Raw genomic sequence first — 17,546 nt, forward strand, 5'->3', positions numbered from 1 at the left:
GAGTTTGGAGAGTTGAGAGCGTAGAAAACAAAGAAAACTAAGTACTTGATGAAATATATTCCCTTAATAGAAGTTAAAACGTCACAGCTTAGACTTAGGAAGAATGAAAAAAGAACAAAATAACTCCAATTAAAAAATTGTCAAAAACATTTCATGAGGCCATCTATGATACATGGCTTGATCTACAGGCCATAGATCCCATCCGTGGAAGTTAAACTAAAATTTTGAGTTTCTGAAATTCATTCTACAAACCCAAATTATGACCCGTAATCATATCCATGAAAATCAGGTCCAAAAACAAGTTGCAGGACTTCACTTTACAGGCTCAATTTATGGCCTGTAGGTGATTTTACGACCCGTAATTGGATCCAAAAGAATCAGACCAAAAAATTCCGTCTCTGAAGCTGGTTTTATGAGTTTATAGTATGGGTTGTACTTTAATTTACGACCTGTAAATAAGGTTCGTAGTTATCGGACTTTGAAAATCTTTTTGTGGTAGTCTTTGGTAAAACTGTCAATAACGTACTCCAAACTCCGTTTGATGCAAATTTGGTGGTGTTGGAAAGAAAACTCAAAAGACTGTAACTAGATAGGTCAAGGTACACCTAATAACTTATATACTAAGAGATATGGTCGTTTGAAGTTGACCATTGCATGAACTAATGTGAAAAACTTAGCAGGTAGGAAGTCTTTGAACTCAACTTATAAGTACTAGAGGTTTCTTATGACCCTAACCCACTTCCAATACACTCCTCACACATAGAAAAGAACCTTAACACATAAGAACAAGTAGGACATCACCCTGTCCTAGCTTATTTACTTACGACGAACAATTTGGATTCTACGAGTTGAGTTGCGAGGTGTTACAAAAGCATAATTCCTTTTGTTCGTTGAATAGTGCAACAATTGTCCATTGATGGCATTTGTTGCCTCCTCATTTTAATGCACTCTTTATTCCTCCATTATATCTTGTAATTTATGTAACCTCTAGCTCATTTATCTACTAGTTTACTACCCTCATTATCTTCACATTCATTGCAAGGAAGAATTCCTCCCCTATAAATAGTGATGTTCTTCCTTTGTCGAGAGCACAAGAAAATAGAGAGTGCATAAATATTAGTAAAAAGAGAGTTCTTGTTAGTTGAAATAATATGTTCTTTTTGTGGAGTTTTGGAATTAACTCTTGTCCAGAAGGATAGTGACTATTGGTCATAGTTGAGGGGGAGTTTATTTTTAAAAGCAAAGTTTAAGGGTATAAATGATTTTCACCCATTAGTGTTGCATTGACTTGTTTGTATCCCTTATTGATGGGTTTGAGATCTTTTTCCCTTCCCATATGGATAAATAGAAGTCTTATTTGGACCAGTCCACTTTAGCCCATAAGCCCAATATTATGTTGCATATATAAGACTTGTTTAGGTCTTATTTTCAGACACAAAAGAGAGAAAAGTCAAGAGAGAGTCGTTTTAAACAGAGAGAGAGAGAGTTCTCAACATTTGGTTCGTTAATCGTTGGATCGTGCTCAAATTTAAATTGAGAGTTCTCAACATTTGGTTCTTGAATTTCAACGGTGGAGATCGGATTTGGTTGTCTGCAGTTTCTGATTTTGGGGCGTGAACAGTTGTTCATCTTTGGGTGAATTCTCTCTTTTAATTCTCTAGTTTTGGTGCAATCTTGTTCCGTTGTTGCTCGTTGTGTGACACTTGTTTTGTGGTCAATTTTGGAGAAAAATCTTGTAACTCTTGGTGATTATAGTGGAGCTTTTGATCCTGTGGTCTTTTACTCTTCACATCGAAGGGTTTTCATGTAAATTTTTGTGTCTTGTGTGATTGGTTTATTCTTGTCTTTTATTTTTGTTTGGTTGATAAACTTTATGTCCATTCTTCGTATTGCTTGATTTAGTTTGTCTTCTCTTGGTTCAAATTGAAAGGGAAAGTTTAGACTTGGGTATTATTCCATTGTTATCCTATCGGGCAGTGGTTGGGGAAGGCAAGGCACTAACAAAAATAAATTACTATGTAGTTGTACGCATGTGAAATATTTAATTCGTGACGACGCTTGCAATTCAGTTATTTAATTTGGTACCAATACTAAATGAAGGAAAGTAATTTGTTGCACAACGGCTTGCGGATATTAATTTACTTTATTTTTCATCTCAGTTTATGTGAACTTTGAGCTAAGACATTTGATTTTGACTATAAATTCTTTACAAATTTGAAAACTAACTTCAAAGATATGGTCTAGTGAGACAATCGATTTCAATGTGTTTTGTTAATTGAGTGTAATTTGCATATAGCAACCTTGTTATCACTTTAGATGTCAATAGATGGAATTTATTTCAAAATCCACTTGTTTAAGGACAGCTAACCAAATTATTTCAATGACAATTTGTTGTTAAGCTTTTGTACTCTGCTTTTACAGAGCTTTTTGATAAAATAGACTTTTCTTAGTTTTCATGATACAAGTGTATAACTGACTTCCTATAAATTTGAATCATTCAAATATATGCAAGGGCTAATATGATTCTAATTCTGACCATTTCTACAAACTGGAGAGAAGGTTTCTTGATATTTTATCCTTTCCTTTACAATGTACCATTTGGCTACAAGTCTAGTGATACACCCAAATTACGCCATTAAAAAGGTATTACTCTTCTTATTGAAACAAGTACATTGATCCTTTTTGATGTTCTTGAAGACATTCAAAAGAATAAAAAAAAGGATATAAATCATACACTTGTGCAATGCACGTACACTGATCGTATAGTTTATTATTGAAATAGGAAATTACATAATTAATTGACTAGAATGGTACTTATATTAGCCTAGAATGGTATTATCGTACTTAGAGCATGATGCTTGTTGAAGCTTGAGTGATGAGCTGAAACCTATATTCCTTCCTACAAGGTCAAATATCAATAGGTTCTCTTCCATTTGATGTCCTCCAATCACAATCGATGGTTCCCATGTTTGGTCTTGTCCCACAAATGCTAAACACATCACATCCTTATTAACTTGTACCACTGAATTTGTCCCATAAATCCTCCAAAATGCACTAGGCTTATGCAACACAAAATCTATCACAGGAACATCTGGTCCAACGTTGGTGCTTTTAATGTTTTTCGAACTAAAGCAAAGTCCAAATTGTTTCATAGGAGGCTCTACAATTGTCACATTCTTTGGAAGTGCCTTGATGAAAGCAGTTTTAAAAGCATCATATATGGTAGTGTGTAAAATTGTGAAAGGTGTAGCTGTACTTATTCTCGTCCCAGCAACTCCATTTTTCTTATTAATAGATAACAATGTTTTATTTAGTGGAACGTCTTGCCCCGCGATTCGAATGGATGAAACTTGGATATAATACTCTTCAGAAGTCACAAATCCTCCCCTTGTATTTGCGATTAATTTGGTGTAGAGAATATCGTTGGAGATATCGATTTTCTTAGGATTGTAAACATAATATGGACCAGAACCGATGAAAATAACCCCACGAGATTTTGTAGATGAGCTCAAACATATACCAAATTTCTTGGTGAATCTAGAGTCTAAAGCAAGTTGATTGGGAATGGAAACTGGACTTTCACGTCCAAAACCTGCAACTCCTGTTAAGAAATAATACAATTCAATAATTTAAAATTGTACTTTCTCAAATTGGGTTAAAAATTGTATGGTTGACTTCTTACGCTCTACACTTGTTTATGGTGCAATTAAACCCCTTACCTACCTAAGGAGGAGAAGAAAAAATAAATACTCTATTAAAATGACAAAACTTTGCATGTGACATTTTCTTTAATTTGTTCACTATGTAACACTCTGAGTTATATATTTTAAAGTCAAAAGGAATTAGGTGGGTCCTATTGTGACTTCTATTGTCTATTGGGTCTATCCCTTAAATTTTTTGTGAGCTTTATTTAAAATCCTACCATCTATGTTATGAATGGAGCAAGGTAGGTGATGGCTCCTACAGCCTCCTTTTTGTACTTCTAAGGTTCATTCAATAATGTGTAATATAACAAAAAAAAGAAGAAGATAAAAATACATACATATAAATTTAATTTAACAATTAACCAATTATATGTGACAATTTTAAATTTTAAACTAAGGCATTCACACAATATATGATTCAATACCTGTGACTCCATTCGCGAATTGTCTCATCATATCTTGATCAAGAAGGCAAGAGAAAATAAACCGCGGCCAAGTTACACGAACACCAGGAGTAGAACCAATAGCCAATACATCCTCAGCAATTTCAGCGCGATCGTGAAACGAATTGATCAATGGATTTTCACCCCAAATGTAACAAGTATTGTTGCTACATCCAGGCTGCACTTGAGGTTTGAATATGCAATCTCCACAGGCATGAGATTTGGCAAAAGTGCATTGTGTGGAATTACATACTGCTGGTTTGTAAGTTGAACTTTTGTAACCTTTGTCACAATCCACCCATAAGCTTCTACCACCAAGATTGATTAAGAGTTTTATGGGGATTAAAGGAGTTCTTTGACCTACTTCTATAATGTATTCTAGGGTTGATGCATCTTTAGTGACTGGAATGTATAGTACTTCAGATGAGCATAGAAAAATATTGAGTAGAAGGAATAAAAGAAGCATAGATAAAGGAAGTTTGAATGTCACCATGCTAAACAAAGAAAGACAAAAAAGTAAATGGATTATTAGACCAATGAGAAATTCTAAGTATGGAGTTGCAAATTTATAGTAAGAGAATAAGCTTAGACAACTATAGTCTATATGGATTCTTTTGTTTATTTCCGTTGACATTTAGTGAAGCTGTATAATGGTTCCGTATTTCTTACTCTTTCTGGTCCATATTAGATGCCGTGTTTATCAAAAATAGTCCGATCAAGAAAATCAAAATAAAATTAATAACAAAAAATTTAATTTGATAATTACTCAATAAATATAAAGAGAAATTATTATGATTAAAAAAAGTAGTAATAGATCAAAATAAAATTAAATAAAAATAATTAAATTATATTACTCCCTCTCCGTCCCATTTTATGTGAGGTAGTTTGGCTCGGCATGGAGTTTAAGAAAGAAAGAAAGACTTTTAAAATTTGTGATCCAAAATGAATGATAAAAATTTGTGTGGTTGTAAATCATTTCATTAAGGGTAAAATAGACATTTATAGTTAAATTATTACTTAATATAAAAATATGTTATTTTTTTTATAAGTAGGTCACATAAATTGGGACAGGGAGTAGCTTTTAATTCATGTTTTTCTGTGTGCAAAAGAAAGTAAAATGTACAGGAGAGAGTATATGATCACAAGTCAAAACTTTGACTTTGAATAAAATCTAGTCAGCATGGAGTTATCTCATGCACATGGACAGATTTATACGCGTATTTGAGATTCTTGATGTTGACATCTAATCTCAATTTTCAAACGTGAATTTAATTAATGCGTTGAATATTTTATTTTTTTATCGACGTTGAAATCTGACTATTTCGAATTTACATTGTATAGGGCTTCATTCGGGACTAAGTGGTGGGGTAAAGATTTTTTTATATCAGGGCTCGAACCGAAACCTTTGATTAAGGAAGGAGGCCGCCCATCATGTGGTGGTCGTTGAATGTTTATATTTTCATCGCATTTGTGTTATTATGGGTTCAAAACTTATAGTACTTAATAGTTATTGAAAGTAGTAGAGTTAACTATGTACCAAATTAAATTTTAAGTTTTTCAAAATATCCTTTTAAACAAGAATAGTGGGAGGTTTTTTTTAGTCTGTTGGCTCAAAAGGTAAATGCAGTTAATTAACCACCACCAGTATTGATGTACTGGGACTAGCTACCTGATTTGTGAAAATAGATTATAAAAACAAAAAAAGACTATTTTGTATCTGTGTGCGGTAACAAAATGTGTGCAGATCTTGTTTATCAATAAAAAAATTATGATTAAATATGTAACATGGTTTAAAGGAGAAATGGATTGAATAGATCGACTTGGAGGACCCTTCTAGATGTTTTTATTAAATATTATAAATGCTCATCCTTAATCATTTTTAAAGGGAGATAAATATTGTTGAATGTTGAGGCACAGAGCAATAACAAAGAGCAAATTATCTAGGATTTACTTTCTTGCTTTTTACTTACTTCATTTCTTTTTTCTTATTTGAATTATTGCTTTGTAATCAGATATTAAATGACTAAAAGTCCTTTTTAGGGGGTTATGACCATACTATGAACGTTGTATAATTTGATATATTGGTTGTTATTGCGGACTTTTACGGTCAAAGTTTTCTCCTCTTAATACTATGCTTATTTCTCTGTTGCTTACTTGCTTAGCTACCAATAGGTAAATGGATAATTGCTAATGGAATTTGAGATTATAACAAAATTAGAGATAGAACGTGAGATAAGGAAAGTATGATATGTTCTGTGGAACAAATCAGTTAGATTATTCTTGCTGGGGTGGGCTAGCCCTTCTTTTTTTGTTTTTTATCTTTTCAAACTTAAAATTGTATAACATCAAGAAGATGAGAAGATTTTCAAATCAAATATGGCAAATAATGGTGTTGTTTTAATAACACTGGCAAAAAGTATAGTGTGATTAGCATGTATCTTGGATACTAGATATATGTATCTCAGTATCTGGTGTGATGCACCCCAGATACGCGAGTGAGATTAGAGAGTGGCGAGGGTGCGAGATTTATCTATGTATCCTAGATAGAGTGTATCTAGAACAAATTAACCTAATTTTGAGTCCATGTATCCCGAGATACATGTATTTGGACATACCAAAATCTGATAAGATTCGTAATATTACAACATAACGTACCTTTAAGTAATCAGCTCATACACTAGAGAAATTTATGTAAGTTACTCTTAAATAAATAGTTTTGGCCCATGGGCCGACCCCAACTCGGCCCTGATCAAGCCTTAAGGGCTAAAGGATCATAAGCCCTAATTTTAAATGGGCTTGAAAAAATCTATCTCAACCGTACCCCAATAACGAGTTGGATTGGACCGATCCCATGGGCTAAACCTATTTTGACGGCTCTAGATGTAGTCATGATGGTAATTAGAGCTGTCAATATGGGTTGGCCCACCCCATCCGGGCTAACCCATACAGGCTTTGAAATTTGACGGGCCAAGCCGGACTAGCCCATTTTTTGTGTGGGCTAGAAAATTGTCGGCTCAGCCCATAAGTATGTGGGCTATAGGCTCCCACAAGTGCGTGGGCTACGGGCTTTGCCGGGCCAACCCTTTTTTCTTAAAAGTATATTTTTTATAATTTTTATTATCATAAATATCGACAAGACAATATTACATGGTGTTAGTGTTACTATTTGTTAATTAAATACACAAATAAAATTATCTTTATAATATTTATTAAGTTTGATTTCAAGTAAAAGTATAAATAGCTAAATAGAAATATAACCTAATTGTTTTCCAATGATCGTAATAAAACACAAAAACTATGACCGATTTTAAATTGTAATATTTCAAACTTTAAACAGATTTGAGTTTAGACTCTTGTTATTTTTAATACTCTATCTTATTATTATTTTTTAATTAATTTTTATTTGGCCCATGGACCGGCTCTATCCATATTTCTCAAGCTCCACAAATCGACAGACTTATTCAGACCGGGCTAAAAAACTCTTTTCTTAAATGGGCTCCAAAACTCGTAGTTCAGCCCTATCAAATCACAGACTAGGTCAAGCCAGTCCAACGAGCCTAGCCCATATTGACGGCTCTAATGGTAATCTAAATATATAGCCGGTTAGAGGATCGATCCATGGACTGCATGACTATACTATCAACTCTTTGAGTCAGCAAAATGATAGATCTCGTACATTGGTTTATCAATTGTATATAGAAGTTAGAACATCTAATTTATTATCCAAATAGGAAATTATGAAGAATAACATATAAAACGATATAAGTCATACGCCTATGCAATGCACGGGCACCGACCATCTAGTTTATTATTGAAATAGAAAATTACATATATAGAATAGAGGGGCTTAGCCTAGAATGGTATTGTCGTACTGAGAGCATGATGTTTGTTGAAGTTTAAGTGATGAGCTGAAACCAATCTTCTTTCCAGGAAGGTCAAATATCAATAGGTTCTCTTCCAATTGATGTCCTCCTATAACAATTGATGGTTCCCTTTCTTCATCTTGTTTCACAAATGCTAAACACATAACATCCTTACTAACTTGTACCACTGAATTTGTTCCATAAATCCTCCAAAATGCACTCGGCTTGTGCAACACAATATCTATCACAGGAACAGCTGGTCCAACGTTGGTACTTTTAATGTTTTTCGAACTAAAGCAAAGTCCAAATTGTTTCATAGGAGACTCTACAAGTGCCACATTCTTTGGAAGCGCGTTGATGAAAGCAGTTTTAAAAGCATCGTAAATGCTAGGGTGCAAAATTGTGTAAGGTGACGCTGTGCTGATTCTCGTCCCACCATCTATATCTTTTTTATTAATAGATAGCAATGTTTTATTTAGTGGAATATCTTGTCCCGCAATTTTAATGGATGAAACTTGGATATAGTACTCTTGAGTTACCAAAAATGCATTTTTATTTGCGATTAATTTGGTGTAGAGAATATTGTTTGAGATATCGATCTTCTTAGGATTGTAAACATAATATGGACCAGAACCGATGAATATAACTCCACGAGATGTTGTAGATGAGCTCAAACATATACCAAATTTCTTGGTGAATCTAGGATCTAAAGCAAGTTGATTTGGAATGGAAATTGGACTTTCACGTCCAAAACCTGCAATTCCTGATAAGATAGAATACAATTTGAATAATTAAAAAGTGTCCTTTTAAAGAAGAGGTTATATATGGATCTCGTTGTCACCTGAAAATCAAAATATATCTTCACAAAAATGGTCGATCACTCCTCTATCCTAATTTATTTAGTAGCTCTTTGATTTGACACAGTTTAAGATGCACTATTCTATCTGTCTCAATTTATATGACTAGCTTTTTTTTTAATCTGTCTTCGAAAGAATGACACATTTCTATGTTGAGCAATAATTTAACTTTAAAATATCTATTTCATCTTGATGAAATAATTTATAGTAGCATAAATATTTTTCACTCATTTTAGTTCATAAGTTTCAAATGTTTTTCTTTCTTTCTTAAATAAAGACATTTAATGTTTATTTTTTTAAGCATTTCATAATATTTGTATTTTGTATGATTATATAAGACTTTTGAAATTTAAGAATTTAATTATACATGTCATAACACTTGTGTGGTTAAAAAAAACTTCCTAGGAGACTTCTTGGCCACTAATCACTATACTTGTTTATAGTTGAAATTAACCCCCGTCACCCACCTAATGACGTGTGAGGATAAAAAAACGTGACATTTTTTTAATTTGATCATTATATAAAACTGTTTGTGATTTGTTTGTGCAAGACAAAAGGAATTGCTTGGGGGGCTAGTGAAGAAAAAAGTTGGGGTGCGGGGTGGGGTGGGGTGTCGTGGGGGCAGAGAAAAGAGGGTTGGTGATGAAGAAAGTTGGGGGTTGGGTTTGGAGGGAGAAATGATTGAGGAAGAAGATAAGTTTTTTAACTTTTTAAAATTGAATTTTTTTTTAATTTTAATATTTTTAATGTAAAATATTAAATTTATTTGTCTTCAAAATATGTGCAATCATGCATTTTTTCAACTTAGCAACGCTAATGTTACATAAGTTTGGTCAATGATTAGAAGAAATGTCAAATGTTGTAATCTAATTAATAAGTTTAATGATTCGGCAAAATAATAAACAAAAAATTGAACTGATAAATGAAATCAAGTACAATGATTAGTAGTATAATTCAATACCTGTGACTCCATTGGCGAGAAGTCTCACCATATTGGGACTAACAAAGCAAGCGAAAATAAACCGCGGCCAAGTTACACGAACACCAGGAGTTGAACCAATAACCAATACATCATCAGCAATTTCAGCGCTATCGTCAAACCAATCGATCAAGGGATTTTCACCCCAAATGTAACAACTATTGTTGTTGCATCCAGGCTGCAATTTTGGTTTCAATATGCAGTCACCACAGTAATTAGGATTGGAATAAGTGCATTGTGTAGAATTACATACACCTGGTTTGTAAGTTGAACTTTTAAAACCTTTGTCACAATCCACCCATAAACTTCTTCCACCAAGATGGACTAAAAGTTTTATGGGAATTAAAGGAGTTCTTTGACTTACTTCTGTAATGTATTGTAGAGTTGATGCATCTTTAGTGACGGGAAGGTATAGTACTTCAGATGAGCAGAGAAAAATATTGAGTAGAAGAAATAAGAGAAGCATAGACAAAGGAAATTTGAATGTCATTATGCTATAGAAGGAAAGAAAGCAAATGGCACAATTAAACCAATACTTACAGAGTTGCAAATTTATAGCAACTGATTTGTGGCTTCTTTCTTTTTATTTTTTCAAAAATGTTACTATAGACTAATGGACAATATGACTCATCACCCCACCTTTGTTTGAAAACAATAATGAACCAACAATTGTGAACAACAGCGGTGATGATGAAGTGGTAAGTACTTCTTCATCTTTAATTAGAAGTTTCGGGTTCAAGTCCCTTTATGTATGAAATCACCTTTGTTAAGAAGCATTTTATCCTCCAATATAGAATTTTTTTACTCAAATTTAGATTTAATCGGACTCTAATATGAAGCTCTACAATGGCTCCTCATTTCTTACTGTCTCTCTCCTATCTATAACTTGGAAAATCTTCAATTATTCCAGCATCGTTAATAAGGATCAAAAGATTGTATTTTGTTATGAAAGAATGTTTTTTTAAATTGGATTGATTTTGATTTGACTTCGGTTTAAATATAAATTTACAACATCATCCCTTATTTATACTTGTGTATAAATAGTTCTAGCTATGCTTTTAGATATATTTACAAGAAAATTCTACTAACTTTATCTTCTCCCTTAGAATATTTAGGTTTTCTCTTTAGAGTTATTTTAGATATCACTAGACTATTTTAAAAATTTTACTAGAAAAATCTATGATATTCCAAAAGATCAATTTTAACTTTTTTTAAATACTTATTATTTTAAAAAATCAAAATAAAACTAATTATAAGTTTTAAAATTTACAATTACTCAATAAATTTAGTTGTGGTAAACATAATAATAAATTAAAATAATTTAATCAAACCTTTTAGTTAACGTTTTATGCGTGCAAAACAATAAAGTAGAATGGACATGGCAAGTGGAGTAGTAAACCGATTATATACGCGTGTTCTAGATTCCTCATAATTACTTCTTATCTCAATTTTCAACCGTAAATTTAACATCTTTGTCCTTATATCATTATCCAACTTCATGTTATTAAATTAAATTTAGATAAATCCATATACAAATTTAATTGGTTACACTCTAAAAGAATAAATCAAAAGTGAAGTATTGATTTAATTTGATAAATTTAATAATTATATATTCATCGTACTTATTTTATTACGGCTCAAACCTTATACTTCCTCCCTTTTAAAAATAATAATATATTTTTCTTTTTAGTCTGTTCAAAAAGAATTATTTTTTTAAATAATATTTTCATTTTAATTTTTCACGTGACATGTGCAATGTTACAAGATCAAAAAGACATTTTAATATATTTAATATACCTTTAATTTAGAATTATTATTTTTTACCTTTAATTTAAAATTACAAAACTAAAAAAATCTTTTTTATTTTTTAACTTTGTATTACTTCAAACTAGGTCATTCTTCCTCTATTTTCACATTAAGATTTGGAATATGAGAAATATATTAGGAAAAGAAATGGGACCTTCAGCCCATTTTCTGTAAGTGGCTCAAAATGGCCAAGCATGAAAAGATCTCACATAGCATTGTCTGGCGTTTGCCATGTAATATGTGTCTGGGTGGCTTAATTAGGAATAAGTTATTCGTGAATTACTTATTTTCTTATTTTGAGATTAATTATTTTAATATTATTATTTTCACTTTTAATATAGAACAAAATCAACACTATTAACTTGAAATATTTATTTTGGATAAATTATTCTACAAATTTATCTCAATTAAATATGAGAGAAGTTCATCCTAAAATTAATTATTCGTATATACAATACGGAAAGGACCATACAATATACTCTCTTTATTTCAACTTATTTAGTTTGATTGACCACGAAGTTTAAAAAATATGGAAATATTTTTGCAATGTTTCAAAACTACTCTTAAAAAGAGTACTCTGTTGTGAATTTTTTGTCAAATACGTGTGATCAATATAGATAAAATATTAATAGTGTCATTAAATATTAATTAAATAAGAATGTATCATTCATTTTTAGACTTATTAAAGTGAAAGTATATTATAGAAACTGGTAGGGAGTACTTATTTTATTGTGTTTGACTCATGTTGATCTAACACAATTTATAAAAACAACATTTATTAGGAGTGTATTTTACGAAATTAATTTTATTAATGTTACTTTAAATATAGTTATTTATATATATTAAGAATAGCTATGAGGCAAAAAATAGGGATTAATATTTTCTTGATTTGCTATAATGAACAAATAAAAGGAAAAAAAATATTTTTTTAATATAAAGATCAAATAAAATAAAAAGGAGGGAATAAATGCACTAAACTAGAAAATGCACGTGATTGATTAATTACCTATCCTTAGTTATAATGTATTAATTCTCAATTTAATATGTGACGACACTTGAAATTAAACTATTCAATTTGGTACCAAACTACCAAATACTAAATGAAGGTAAGTATTTTGCTGCACAACGTCTTGGTTGCTCATATTTCACACTCCCTCTGTAATTTATGTGATATTTTTGCTTTCCGAAGTCAAGTTAGAGAAATTTTGAAGCTAAATTAAATTAATTTAATTTAATATTTTAAATGTTAAATTTAAATATAAAAAAGTTACATAAAAAATATTATAAATTTTGTTCTTCTCATATATATATATTAATAAGATAAAAATATTATTCAAAATATTGACCAAAATTTATATAATATGAATCTGAATCTGCTATCATTTAATGTTTGTGCTTAAACAGAACAAATTCTTTTGGAATATGGAGAATTCGTCAGAGTTTTATTTTACGGGAATCTAATAGATATAAAGTTGAATTAAAATGTCTAAGAGAATAATATTAAGAGTTCATCAATGACTTGAATCTTTAATTTTTGCTAGGTCGTTTCATCATCACAAAACACATGGTTAGATGCGACTTATAGAGCTTCATAAAATGCAGGGTGATTCATCACCTAACATAGAGCCAATTCTATTAGGGGTGGATCTAGGATTTTTATTCAGGGGGTTCGAAAAATAAAAGTATAAACGTGTGAAAAAGACAACAAGACTCAATTCCAAGGTAGTAGTAATATATTGTTTATAGGTACAAAAAGTTAGTTTCGTTACAAGAGATTTTTTAACTAAAGCTAAATGAAGAAATGCTCACAATGGGATTCAAACCATGGACATGAGGGTCAACTTTAAAGGAGTATACCACTATGCTATAGATTGCTTCTTGTTTATGAGAAAGTTCAGAATCAATATATCTACATAAATACAGAGTTACTTTATATATACAATGTAATTTTTACGAAGGAGGTTCGGATGAACCCAGAAACCCACGTGGGTTCGCCCCTAAATTTTATGTCTCTTTATATTGACTAATAAATAACCTAAGGAGAAATTTAAAAAACAATTGTATACCATATACTAATTATTATGAATATATAACTCCATCAACTGCGGTTCTTCACCAATTGTTTTTGACATAATAATAATAATAGGATAATGCTTCCACCATTCCTTTTCTTTCTTCATCTGGACGAAATCATTAACTGGCAGGCAATATCTATTAATTATGTGTATCTATAGTCAATGTTCATAGATCCTTGAATTCTTACATGGCAACTTGTATATACTTTAATCAAAATGAACAATATATTATAAAGATTTATGCTTTCTTTCAACTTTCGTTTTGTCCTTTGGCTAATAAAATAACGTCATGTCATAAATCATCAATAATCATATTAAATAAGCTTTACATCACTATAAATCAAGATGCTACATCTCTAAATTCAACTCACTCTATCAATAACGTAACAATGGTTACCAAAATAAATTCTCTATTCTTTTTTCTTTCTTTGATCTTTTTATTTTCCCTCTCCTTTGCGAAAACACCTTCGAAACCTCGAGCCTTTCTTCTTCCAGTAACGAAAGATGCATCCACTAAACAATTTGTCACAACCATTAACCAAAGAACACCCCTAGTCCCAGTCAAACTTACGATCGATCTTGGTCAACGATTTTTATGGGTTGATTGTGAAAAAGGTTATGTTAGTTCATCTTATAAACCTGTCCCTTGTGGTTCTATCCCTTGTAAACGTTCTTTATCGGGTGCATGTGTTGAATCATGTGTAGGTCCTCCTTCACCAGGGTGCAACAATAACACTTGTTCACATATTCCTTATAATCCATTTATTCGTACTAGCACGGGTGGTGAACTTGCTCAAGATGTCGTTTCACTTCAATCAACCGATGGCTCGAATCCTCGTAAATACTTATCAACAAATGGAGTAGTCTTTGATTGTGCTCCTCATTCTCTTCTTGAAGGACTAGCAAAGGGAGTTAAAGGGATTCTTGGACTTGGGAATGGTTATGTAGGATTTCCTACTCAATTAGCTAATGCTTTTAGTGTACCTCGAAAATTCGCTATATGTTTGACTTCATCCACAACCTCTCGTGGTGTTATCTTCTTTGGTGATAGTCCTTATGTATTTCTTCCTGGAATGGATGTCTCAAAGAGACTTGTTTACACTCCACTTCTCAAGAACCCTGTTAGTACATCGGGGTCATATTTTGAAGGGGAGCCTTCGGTGGATTATTTTATTGGAGTGACATCAATCAAAATAAATGGTAATGTTGTGCCAATAAACACCACATTGTTGAACATAACCAAAGATGGCAAAGGTGGAACAAAAATTAGTACGGTTGATCCTTACACGAAATTGGAGACTTCGATTTACAATGCTTTAACAAAGGCATTTGTTAAATCACTTGCTAAGGTTCCAAGGGTGAAACCCGTGGCACCTTTTAAAGTGTGCTATAATAGAACAAGCTTGGGAAGTACTCGCGTTGGCCCTGGTGTTCCACCCATTGAACTAGTGTTGGGAAACAAAAATGCAACTACATCTTGGACTATTTGGGGTGTGAATTCCATGGTGGCGATGAATAATGACGTGCTCTGTCTTGGATTTGTGGATGGAGGAGTTGAATTTGAACCAACAACTTCTATAGTCATTGGAGCACATCAAATTGAAGACAACCTTTTAGCAATTTGACATTGCTAACTAAAAGGTTGGGTTTTACTTCTTCACTCTTATTTGGTCAAACAACATGTGCCAACTTCAACTTTACATCCAAAGCTTGATGGTAAAACAAAAAAGGAGTTGTGCTTTTATGTAATTTTAGATTCAAATAAATGTTTTCTTTTTATTTTCAAAGGATGGAGTTGATCAGGAATATATGTATTCGACTTTCGTTTGGTTGCTGAATTTAGTCCCAGTGGTGTCTATTAGCAAAAGCCTCAATAATTAATTTATGACGGAATAATCTAAGAGATTCTTATACTTGGTTTGAATTCTTCTACTTATCACTTTATGCCAAGTGAACACTAAAAATTATTAAAACACGTTATTTTTAATTCCTTTAACAACGTATGTCTCTCAATCGCGCTAATGTGCATTCCACATCACTATCCACCTCAGATAAAAATGCCACATGATTTTTCTCATTACAAATTTTATTTTTCTAAAAAGAAAATCTCAAATTCGTTTCCAGATTAGCCTTTTAAATTGTTTCACCGGAAAAAATGTCACTCGAACCACTTTATTCAAAATAGCCGTCATTGGGATAGTCAGCGCCCTTTCTGCAATGTCACTCAAGGTAGAGGAAGTTTTGATTATGAATGCCCAAAATTTCATCCATTAATTCCAAAAATAAACAGAACTGGAAAACACATTTTTGAATAAACTTTCGGATCATCAAATGATTTAAATGGACATTTTTTTATTTCTTTTAAAAAAAAAAATCATATCAGGAAATTTTAATTAAAAATCAATTAAATAGGTTAAGTGACTTTGTAAATAAAATACTTATAATTGAGTGCTTTTGTAAGTAAAACACTTATAATTGAGTGACTTTTGAATTAAAATTCAAAATTGAATAATTTTCCGAAAGAAAAGTGAGTGACCATATGAGAGAGATACTATCTCTTAATTGTTATTTGCTGCTACTATGTAGAAATTGAAAGATAAGGCGATTTTGGGAAATTTTTCTGATTGATTGATCTAAACCCAGTTCTTTATATATACAAGTGCATGAAATAATCTAGAAATAAATAATTCTAAATTCTATATATAGAAAACATACTTTGTTATGCTAGGAACTGGAAAAGTGAGTTAAAAATGCCTAATAGGTTTCCAATTAAAAAAAGGGACAAGTGGGTCCCCTTTATTTTTTTATGGAAATTTTTTATTTTTAATATTAGTAAAAGGACTAAACTAATATTATCTTTCATAATTGTCTGACAACTACTGAAGTTGTCTGGACAACTACTATTGAAGTTGTCTGGACAACCACTACTAAAGTTGTCTGGCAACTACTAAAATTGTCTGGACAACTACTGAAGTTGTCGAACGACTAAAGAAGTTGTCCCCACAACTATGACCGTTGTTGGACAAAAGTGTAAAAGTTAAAAGTTTGGGACTATTGAGAAAATATATTTTAACTTAATTAATACTATTTGTCACTTCTACCCAATTTTTAAGACTTGAAAGACTCCTACCTAATAGACTAATTAGTTCGTCCCTTTTAATAGATCCTAGGAACTTTCTAATTTGTACCGCTGTTATTCCTTTATTTAGGTCAAGACTTGCTTTAATTTGGGCTGATTATAAGTAGGAAAAATTATAGAAATATCGTCTTTTAGTTTACTTATAACCATTATCTCCTATAAGTATTACAAATCTCCAAAATCCCTATTTTCGCGCATCAAATTAGTGTATCATGTATAAAATGTACATCAGATTAGTGTATCATGTATAAAATGTAATGTATCTGTAACACCCCAGAAATTTTTTCGAACTAAGACTCAAACCGTTCATCGTAGTGAGTGAGATTTTACCGAGGAATTTAAAATTTCTTAAGTGTTAAGGTCACTAGATGTAGCACCTTGAGTTCCAAAAAGAATTAAATTGGAAATAGCAAAATCTGAAATTTTGCAAGTTAAGCTAAGTATGAGTTTTGGGTCGACTTCAAAGGACCATAACTCCTAGCTCAGGATGAGTTAGGTGTGCTACCAGATACCGTAGGAAAGACCTTTGAATTATCTTTTCAACGCCACCGAGTTTGATAAGTTTCGAGGTCGGATGACTGAGATATGGCCTTTTGAAGATAGTCTGTCCAGTTAAGGAAAGTTAGCCGAAAATAGAGAGGGGTATTTTGGTCTTTTCCTTACCAAATCAGATTTAATTC

The 17,546-nt window shown here is 31.8% G+C and overlaps 3 protein-coding genes across 3 annotated transcripts; 1 reads left to right on the top strand and 2 right to left on the bottom strand.

The window, feature by feature from the left end:
• Window positions 1-2,819: 2,819 nt before the first annotated feature.
• XEGIP1 (xyloglucan-specific endoglucanase inhibitor 1) lies at window positions 2,820-4,640 on the bottom strand. Its single transcript, NM_001287979.1, is given in 2 exon segments — window positions 2,820-3,601; window positions 4,130-4,640. Coding segments are annotated over 2 exon segments (1,293 nt in total).
• Window positions 4,641-7,843: 3,203 nt separating this feature from the next.
• LOC102588581 (basic 7S globulin-like) lies at window positions 7,844-10,417 on the bottom strand. Its single transcript, XM_006349178.2, has 2 exons — window positions 9,829-10,417; window positions 7,844-8,773 (listed from the first exon to the last, which is right to left on the bottom strand). Exons 1-2 carry the CDS (start codon window positions 10,334-10,336, stop codon window positions 7,995-7,997), a joined length of 1,287 nt encoding a protein of 428 aa, XP_006349240.1. The 5' UTR covers window positions 10,337-10,417; the 3' UTR covers window positions 7,844-7,994.
• A 3,699-nt stretch (window positions 10,418-14,116) lies between these two features.
• Window positions 14,117-15,441, top strand: XEGIP4 (xyloglucan-specific endoglucanase inhibitor 4). Its single transcript, NM_001288035.1, is given in 3 exon segments — window positions 14,117-15,342; window positions 15,344-15,362; window positions 15,364-15,441. Coding segments are annotated over 3 exon segments (1,323 nt in total).
• The last annotated feature ends 2,105 nt before the right edge of the window (window positions 15,442-17,546 follow it).

The sequence above is a fragment of the Solanum tuberosum genome, unplaced genomic scaffold (genome assembly GCF_000226075.1).
Source record: "Solanum tuberosum cultivar DM 1-3 516 R44 unplaced genomic scaffold, SolTub_3.0 scf00104, whole genome shotgun sequence".
NCBI classification, from domain to species: domain Eukaryota; kingdom Viridiplantae; phylum Streptophyta; class Magnoliopsida; order Solanales; family Solanaceae; genus Solanum; species Solanum tuberosum.

Bases quoted from the DNA above. Each gene is read 5' to 3' on its own strand.
- LOC102588581 (XM_006349178.2), bottom strand. From the start codon at position 10,336: ATGACATTCAAATTTCCTTTGTCTATGCTTCTCTTATTTCTTCTACTC. The intron at 8,774-9,828 runs GTATTGAATTAT...CTATCTTATCAG, and splicing joins TCTCGCCAATGGAGTCACAG to GAATTGCAGGTTTTGGACGT.